The sequence below is a fragment of the Squalius cephalus genome (assembly GCF_949319135.1).
Source record: "Squalius cephalus genome assembly, chromosome: 9".
NCBI lineage: Eukaryota > Metazoa > Chordata > Actinopteri > Cypriniformes > Leuciscidae > Squalius > Squalius cephalus.
Window position 1 is genome coordinate 25,313,269 of NC_137130.1, and position 9,864 is coordinate 25,323,132.

General features: G+C 37.1%; 1 protein-coding gene across 1 annotated transcript; it reads left to right on the forward strand.

The window, feature by feature from the left end:
- Window positions 1-1,349: 1,349 nt before the first annotated feature.
- On the forward strand, window positions 1,350-7,596 carry creg2 (cellular repressor of E1A-stimulated genes 2). Its single transcript, XM_079881428.1, has 4 exons — window positions 1,350-1,874; window positions 3,556-3,725; window positions 3,882-3,995; window positions 7,070-7,596. Exons 1-4 carry the CDS (start codon window positions 1,467-1,469, stop codon window positions 7,209-7,211), a joined length of 834 nt encoding a protein of 277 aa, XP_079737554.1. The 5' UTR covers window positions 1,350-1,466; the 3' UTR covers window positions 7,212-7,596.
- The last annotated feature ends 2,268 nt before the right edge of the window (window positions 7,597-9,864 follow it).

The window sequence follows — 9,864 nt, forward strand, 5'->3', positions numbered from 1 at the left end:
TTGTTAATCCTTTTGATATTTTACTAAAAAAATTAGCAAAATTCTAACCTTTCATTGAAGTAAAATAATTGAAAGTGGGGGGAAAATCACATTATGAAATAAATGTTTTTCTCCAAAACACGTTGGGAACAATTATTTGCCCCCTTTTATTAAATCCTTTTTGCAACCTCCTTTTCCCAAGATAACAGCTCTGAGTCTTCTTCTATAATGCCTGAGGAGTTTGGAGAACACCTGACAAGAGATCAGAGATCATTCCTCCATACAGAATCTCTCCAGATCCTTCAGATTCCCAGATCCATGTTGGCGCTTCTTCTCTTCAGTTCAGCCCACTCATTTTCTATAGGGTTCAGGTCTGGGGACTGGGACGGGCATTGCAGATGCTTGGCTTTGTGCTCAGTGACCCATTTTTGTTTTGATTTTGATGTTTGTCTTTGGATCACTGTCCTGAAGATCCAAACATGGCCCGTTATAAGATTTCTAGCAGAGGTTGTCAGGTTTAGATTTTTTTATCTGTTGGTATTTGATCGAATCCATGATGCCATGTATCTGAACAAGATGTCCAGGACCTCTGGCAGAAAATTAGGCCCACAGCATTAAAGATACAGCAGATTATTTCATTTTACACATGGGGTACTTTTTTATCCCTGCATGTGCACCAAACCCATCTTAAGTGTTTGCTGCTCTGACCATAGAACCCGTCCTGTTTGAAGTTCTAGTCGTGTCAGTTACTTTTCAAACGTTCTATGGACAAATGAAAAAAAAAAAAAAGCTTTTTGGCAGCAAACACTTAATATGGGTTTGGTTCATACAGGGATAAAAAAATCCAACAGGACAGTGATCCAAAAACAAACATCAAAATCAAAACAAAAATGGGTCACTGAGCACAAAGCCAAGCATCTGCAATGGCCATCCCAGTCCCCAGACCTGAACCCTATAGAAAATGAGTGGGCTGAACTGAAGAGAAGCAGCGCCAACATTTATCTGGGAATCTGAAGGATCTGGAGAGATTCTGTATGGAGGAATGGTCTCTGATCTCTTGTCAGGTGTTCTCCAAACTCCTCAGGCATTATAGAAGAAGACTCAAAGCTGTTATCTTGGAAAAAGGAGGTTGCAAAAAGGATTTAATTGTTCCCAATGTGTTTTGGAGTAAAACATTGATTGCATAATGTGATTTCCCCCCCACTTTCAATTATTTTACTTCAATAAAAGGTTAGATTTTGGCATTTTTTAGAAATAAAATAGTAGATTTATTTTTTACAGCCATCTTTGATCATATTTACCAAAGGGCAAATAATTCTGCCCAGCACTGTACGTGATATTACAGGTGCAGTTCTCAGGCGGTCCAGGTGATGTCGCTGTTTCAAACGCAACAAAGTTTCTGGCCACATCATGTAACGCCATATCTATAGTTGCGAAACAAACATGCAGTTTGAAAGGGCGCAGCGCTAGTGCATCTGAACAACACTATGCAACTACTTCATCTGGTCATTGCGGTAAAGACACTATTATGTGTCAGTGACAGTTACACCATCAGAAGCTCGGTTTCATGGGCTGTCACCAATGATGTGGTGGACGAAGAGCTGGACACGCACTCGGACGAGGCGCCCGCTGTGCTCGTCGATAACATCGGGATCTGGAAACAAGCCTATCCGTCCTCTGTGTACAGGGACGGTTCAGAGAAGAAACCTGACCAGAAATCGAAAAGCGAGGATGTGTCATCCGCGTCCCGTGTGTTCTCATACCGTATGGAGGAAGTGAAGGGGCCGTCCAGCGTCCCGACGCCTCCGCCGCACGAGGACACGGCGAGGGTAGCGCGATATATGGCGCATTACAGCGACTGGGGTCACCTGGCAACCATCTCCACGCAGGAACAGGTGACATATAATACTGCCCTTCAGACTTTAGTTGCAGGCTTGCAGCTCTGTTCTAATCATTACAGGTATCAACAACAAAAAAGTCAGTGGTTCTCCACCAGGGAAATGTTTCCCAAACCTGTTCCTGGAGCCACACAAACACTAACTTAACTGTTACACATTTGGGATTGCTGAATTTGGAACCGTTATACTTCTCGTTATACTTTTACTATATCCTTCTATGGCAGAAATAGTAAGAGTAGTATGCTGTTCTGAATTCAGCAGATCTGTTATCTCACCCATCTATTTCAGGCCTTGGAGAGTTTAGTGAGCGGATGAGTGGAATCAGGGCTGTTTGAGTAGAAAGAGTTTGAAAATGAGTACTTTTGGTGTTTCAAACAGGGAACCTCATTTTAAAAGTTTGGTTTGTAGACCTGGACAATCATGTAAATTAATAAAATCTTAAGGCGTTTTTATAATTATAATTAATATATATATATTTTTTTAGTTATGCCGAGCTCAAATATTTTATCAGGTAGAAATTGTGAATAAAATGCTTTTAAAAATCCTTAATGTCACAAGAAACGGAAGTCGTAAGCTTGTTTCCGCCACAGAATAAATCGCTTTAAAAGCGATAAATAAAATATATTTTTTTCCTTTTTGGTAACACTTTACTTGAAGTGGTGTGCATAAGACTGACATGAAACCTTCTTAAGCATGACATGACACATGTCATGAATATGAAGGAGGTTTTATGCATGTTTATGACAACTGTCATTAAGTGTCATTCGCTCAATTATGACATTTTTTTATTCAAATATGACATTGTTTGAGATGTCTTTGTTATGACAACTTGACATAACACAATACATCATAACCTGTCAGGATTTTTGTCATGACAACTTGACATAAACCAATATATCATAACCTGTCATAAATGTGTCATAAACATGACATAGCAGATTAATTATCAAACTTAAGAAACTACTTAGCTTTATGGGTTAACATTACATTAAACTGGCATGTGGTTTGTTTTGACATTGGCTGTCATGAGGCCATTATAACTGTGCCATGAATATATTTCTGACCACTTTTTTTCCCTAGTATTCCAGTATTAGTTATAAAATATTTGACAGTATTAACACTTAATGACATTTTAATGACAAATTAAATTCGTACCACTGTAGTTGAGGTCAAGGAAAAAATTCATGACACTGTTATAAAATTATTTGACAGAGTATTAACACTTAATGACATTTTAATGACAAATTCAATTTGTACCTCTGGAAGAAAAAGTGGACAGAAATATAATGTAATGTTCACCCATAAAGCTAAGTAGTTTCATATGTGTCATATCATGATTGTGAAGGTGTCATGTCAGTCTTATGCACACCCTTTCAAGTAAAGTGTTACCTTCTTTTCTGTGGCGGAAACAGGCTTAGTTAAAGTTACAGGTTGTCCCGCCTCGCGCCGGTAAACACGGATAAATCAGTTATAATAAATGCTGCAATATTCCATAAAAAATAAGAATTGTCAGTTTTGATTTCATGGTGACTTTAATCTCTATCCAGTAAATCACGTATGACTAGAAAAGTCATGGAGCCTTCGAATACTGTTGTGGACAAAAGGTTTAGAAGCACTGTATTCAATCAGTGCAATCACATTTACATGTACAAAATGTATTTAATTTCTCCATTTTTAGATTAAAGGACTTCCTTTTGGCAACATCTTCTCTGTCAGTGACGGTCCAGCTGACAACAGCACTGGCGTTCCTTATTTTTATGTCACACCGATGGACAACACTGTAACGGATCTTCGCAGCTTCCCTTATGCCTCCTTAACGTTTTCTGAGGCAGAGGGGGATTTTTGCAGGTGTGTTTACTTGCATATATGGTTGGAATTAAAAAACTTTACATTTAATACATATCAAAACAAATGGCATCTTTGACATGGACCGCCTTAGTCACTGAATGTGCTTTAATGATTAATTGATGTGTTTTGTTCTATGCTCACATTTTCTTGCAAAAGGAAGCAGGTTTATGACCCTGAGGACCCCAGATGTGCAAGACTCACTTTGACTGGTAAAATGGTGGAAGTGGGACCAGATGAGCTTGACTTTGCCAAGGAGGCCATGTTCTCCAGGTAATATGCAAATTGTAAATCATACACACAGCTGTGAACTGTAACATGTGTATTCTGTTATGGTTTGTTTTCATTATGTTTCCTGTGTTTTGCCTGTTATCATTGGTTTCCTAGGTTTTTAATCAGTTCCTGCGCCTGTTCTGTTTTTCATTGTTAAATCTCCCTGTGTATTTAAGCCTTCAGTTCTTTCGGGTTCATTGTTCGGTCTCATCAGTGTTCAAAGGATTAGTTCACTTCAGAATGAAAATTCTGTCATCATTTACTCATCCTCAAGTTGTTTTACTCACCCTCATCCTCAAGAATTTTCATTTTGAAGTAAACTATTTGTTTAATGCCCGGTACACATTGTATGATTTTGAGCTGTCCCAGATGAAAGATGACCAATTGTGGAGATTTCAAAATTTTCTATGGTCTTGGCTCTTAAAAGGTGGTATTATTGATCAACACGACATGGCGATAAAACTTAAAGCTGCAGTCGGCAAGATTTTTTTGATCATATTCACTGAAACCGACACTATGCTCCGACAGAACAACATAAATCAGCCGGTTTTAGAAAAAAACCCGCGCTTCTACCTCCACCTGGAGCCTGTTATTTGTTTTGCAAAAATCCACCTCTCCCGGTTCTTCTGGTCCAATCAACGCAAGGCTGTGTGAGATCTGACTGTCAAGCACAGTTCTGCTTCCAGTTCCTCGGTTATTGCTATCTATGGGTAGATTAGCCAGGGCAGCCTACCTCGGAGTCCATGGAGTTGATCGATGCTGAAGAGACGGACGCGTTCACAGAAAATCTGGTGCACACACACTGACGAGCACAAACAGTGGCGTCATGCCCATTCAAAGTGAGGGGGCACGTGCCCCCTCAGATTTTTCCTCCCTGATCATTTTTTTGTCACAACTTTATTCCTATTATGCTCCATAATATACCAGAGCCTATAATGACTCAAATGTATTCTTCTGGATGTGTAATAAATCGGTCAGCATCAGCCCGCCCCTTTTTCCTAATATGGTGTCTGTGTATATCAAATCTAGAGCGCTCTAGAATCTTTGCTGTGTATGTTCAAGCAACTCACTCGTCTCACACGTTGAGCTGGCAATGTTTTACAGATAGCCTTGAAGTGGTAAGTGGGCAAAGCAACAAATCGGCATTGAATTAGTTATCGGATGATATTAAAAGGTAGTGGGATTATTTGTGGTTGACCTGGAAATTTTAACTTGATCAAAAAGTTATGGATTTGATATTAGCTGCGAATTCAGAGCATTAACTTAAAGGTATAGCGGAGGATTTTTTACTTCCGGGTGGATCACCTATACTATTGGTCCTCCTAATTGTCAATCATTCTGGTGAATCAATCAAACTTTTCAAAAAGTGGAGAGTGCGGGTCTTATCTAAAATTCGGAAAGATCCTCCGCTATACCTTTAAGTTGTGTCAGTGTAACGTTATCGATAGCTAGCCTAGTCTAACCGTAAACTAGTTGGCTAACGCTACTGCCATACAAAGCCATAGTAACGTTATCTGATCGGTTTTGAAACATCTGTTCCTTATTTGAAATATAATAATGAGCAGTGTAACTACAGTATTTCAATGATTTTACTAAAGTAATGTTACATATTACATTTCATTTGATTACTTTTTTACATTTCTGTCAAATATTAACCATTTTCAAATAAACGGGGTAGTGTTAACCTTATTCAGCACTGAAATCTGTCAAACTTCTTTCAAAGTCCTTCATCACATATTAATATTAAAATAACCTAATTTCAGAGCACCACAAAGTCAGACCTCAGCACCTTTATGTACCTTTAATGTAAGATCGTTCTTAGGTCACATACCAATTTAAAATCATAACATAAAAACTGCAATGGTACTGTTTTTAAAATCATGTGTAGTAGGCCTAAGTGTACAGTAAGTGTGTGTGTAAACATGCTTTAATGAAGTAGACTTCAAAAGCTTTTGAATTTGAGCTTACAGTTCTTTCATCAACCTGTCTTTTACATAAACTTACAAAATAGATACTTTAACTTAGTCCTCAGATAGAGGAGGGTTGCTGCTATCCGTTAAGGTATTTCTGTCCCTCCCAAACTGCATTGTTTAGCAGCCAGAATTTGAAGAAACCCCCTGACCCCTCCTAACATGATCCATATCACCCGTCAGAAAACAATTGCAACGTCTCAGATTGTGCCCCCCCAGAATTTTGGCTTGCATGACGCCCCTGAGCACAAACTCGATGAGAGGGTGCTCGCTGGTAGTGGGGGAGGGGAATGACCGTTGTAAACATTCAAAAGTCCCCTCAATCTGCCAGACTTGCCGACTGCAGCTTTAAAACTGCTTACCTCAAGCACCATTTGAAAAATTGGCATAACTATTTGGCCTCTTTTCCCTAGCCATGACCATTTCCATATTCTCCTCTTTCGACTTACACACAAAAAACACAATTGGCAAAGTGCGATTGATGTTGCTCAATTTGTTTACTACTAGCGCATGCTGATGACGTTTTATTCTTCTACACTAACTTGCGTCATAGCCTATACGATTCAATAGGTGTCATCATTGTACAGTCTACATTCGTCGTCGTACCCAAGTTTATTAGATTCAGGTCGTACAGTGTGATTGCCGAAATCTGTAGTAGCAGTCTGTAGGAGGCATAAGTGTAGTAGCTTTGTTTGTTTTTTTCTCCTGTATGTTCTTCTGAGTTATTAAAGATTGTTCCCTCGAATCTCCTGTGCTTTGCATGTTATAAATATTTTTACATTTTTGAGTTTTACGTCACTGGTATAAAGCAGTTATCCTAATAACTGTTATGAATTATGAATATTGTTGCAATCCATGTTATTCTAATATCTTCGTTATTTCTTGGACTGTTCTCATTGATATACTACATCATTTAGCTATTTGTTTTGTAGGCTATCTGATGCAACTACTTATTTTATATCTGAAATGTTTTGCTAAATGCAACTGCATTTGTAAAGATATGTTACTAACCAATAGATTTATTTATTTATTTATTTTTTAGTTGGGTAAGCAGTGTGTCTGCAAATACGTATTTGTATAAATTTTTGCATGTGCTTTGTTTAGGCATCCTGTTATGAAGAAGTGGCCCCCTGGACATAAGTGGTTTTTCATGAAATTGGTTTTGCAGCAAGTTTGGCTTCAGGACTGGGTTGGAGGAGTCTCTGTCATTACGCTTGAAGAATATTTCAAAGCGACACCTTTCTGAGAATAAACGGCAGCATCCTATAATGAACAAGGTTCAAGCAGAACTGAACTGATTATGGACAGAAGGTGGTTATGTTTTTGTGACAAACTACTTCCAACTAGTGGTTTTTGTAGTGGCCATGATACCGGTTCAGTGCCTCTGGATTTTGGTCCTAACGTGTTCCTGAGGATTTGCTGAATGTATGAATTATTTTCAAGGAAGCCTAACATTATCAATGGAATCCACAGTTACTTAACGTGCCCCTGTTATGCTATCTTAAAGATTCCTAATTTTGTTTTGGAGGCATGCATGCATCCCAGGTCAAAAAACACTTTAATTTCATTCTTCAAATGTGTTACAAACCTACATAGGTTTGTACAGGAAGTAAGACTGGAATAACTGGCGAAATTGTTACAGGGAGTTATTTCTTTTTGGAGAAAAAAACTTCATTTGTCATTCGCTTTAGTCTTTTGACACTTTGCAGACATTTTACATTCACTATATTACACAGTACATGAAAGGTAATATCTGAAAAAGCATAATAGGGGCACTTTAAGGTTGGAAACATTTATCACATATGCTGTGTAGACACTGTATTGAAAAGAAAGCTATTAATTCGTTAAACAAACGTTAAAATCACTTCAGGCCTTCACAATGAAATGCGATTTCTATACTAAATACTTCAGTACACAAAGAAAATATATATATATAGAAATAGTTGTAGATATTTTTGCCTGTTTTCTCTGAAACTCACTTTACTGTGAATTCTGAAGGTCTGACATTTTATTTACAGTTGAAGTGTGGAATACAAATTGTGTGTGTGTGTGTGCGCAAAAAGAGTTTTCAGTTGTATTCTTGTCATCTAAAGTCATTCAAGTTCAGTTTTAGTTCTGCATTAACTTCTCAAGAACAGTGGCTTACTGTACTGTACATGACCTCATATGTAACTCTACCTAACACAATTACAATGTAATTGACATCTTAATGAAATATCGATTACACTTTATTTTAAGGTGTCTGTGTTACAGTGTTATTATACATTTAGGTACTGAGTAATAATAATTAACTACATGTACTTACTATAAGGTTAGGATGTGGGTTTGGTTAAGGCCTGTAATTATGCATAATTTATAGTTATTACTACAGTAACTACATGTAACAGGTGTAACAAGAGCACTAAAATAAAGTGTTACCGGTCAAATATATGTCTGTGCCTTGCATTACCTCTTCACAATGATATACATGTGCTGCACAAATAAAATAAAAGCAAAAATTAAATATTGTGTGGAAAGAGCAGTTTCTCATTTTGCGGTTTGTGTTTTAGACTTGATGTAAATGAATAACTAATAATGTAGTAGATTACAAAAAGGATTGATTGGAGTAATATGATTATATAATACAGAATTAAGCTTAAAATAGAATTGCCGAGAGACCAGCAAAACACTCTTATGTAACACAGTATCTGGCTTGAGTAAAATTTAAAAAAGTGCAGTTTATAATTAATCATCTCCACTAACTTCTAAAAGATTTCAGCTTTATCATCAGCCTACAAGTTCTCATAAACCAAACTGTTCGGTGAGACATACTGAACAAATATGAAAATAAGCACATAGATACACAACAATAAATATATGACTAGGCAGGCTTTAGTGTTTAAAAGGAAGAGATATGCATAGAAATAAAAATAGACAAGGAGACAGAGTGCAGTCTATGAAAAGACTACGTCAACGAGAGATTAGGAAAGACGAAAGCAAAAGTATAGGCTTTAGTGTACTTTAAAAGTATAGACTGCAATTGGTATGGGGAGCAGTAATATCACTTTTGATGACACTACATTACAATAACAAGAATAGGGAAAATAAATGAAAAGATATGAGAGAGGGTTGCATACAATAAAGGTTTAGGCCCACAAGCTATCAGTGATAGTGAAGGTCAGATAAGCCAATCAATTATTCATCAAATGTGTGTGCCCTCTGGCGCCCACATTCATACATGGCATACACGCACATCTAAATGTATCTAAATATGACAGATGACTTATGAGCAGTATTATTATATGAGTAGTATAAGTAGGCTATTCTCAGGAAAGAAGAAATTAGGACATTTTATGGCTTGCAATATTTATGGGTAAGTTTTCCATTTTTAAAGTAATGTATAAAATAAAAAATATAATATATTTTATAATTCCATTGTATGTATGCAACTTCCTTATAACATTAACTGTAAAAAACAAAAAAAACAAAAAACACACACATGAAATTTAAAAATATTATTATCATTATACCACTTACACTCAGTATTTAGATTCCTCTTTATGGATTTTCTAAATGTGAATTTAAAGTAATTTATTGACTGACTACTGACTATACAACATTCAATCTCCTAAATTGAAAAATATGTTCCAATATGAAATTTGCTGTGTGCATGTGTGCCGTGTGAGCTTACTTGCACATGGTACTTTGACAATGGAATATATTAAATTTAATAGAAAGAAAAATAGTAACTAAAAAAATCAATAAGTAAATAAATAATACTTTGAGTGAGTGTGCGATAGGTTCAGTCCGCCGTGTGGCGGCAGACAGGAGCTGTTGCTGGCTCCTGCCAATCAACGTCATTGATGGGTGGGGTCTGTTGACTCCAGCCAATCATGTGTCTGGGTGGGCGATCGTATCTT

Bases quoted from the DNA above. Each gene is read 5' to 3' on its own strand.
- creg2 (XM_079881428.1), top strand. From the start codon at position 1,467: ATGCAACTACTTCATCTGGTCATTGCGGTAAAGACACTATTATGTGTC. The intron at 1,875-3,555 runs GTGACATATAAT...CTCCATTTTTAG, and splicing joins CCATCTCCACGCAGGAACAG to ATTAAAGGACTTCCTTTTGG. The intron at 3,996-7,069 runs GTAATATGCAAA...TGCTTTGTTTAG, and splicing joins AAGGAGGCCATGTTCTCCAG to GCATCCTGTTATGAAGAAGT.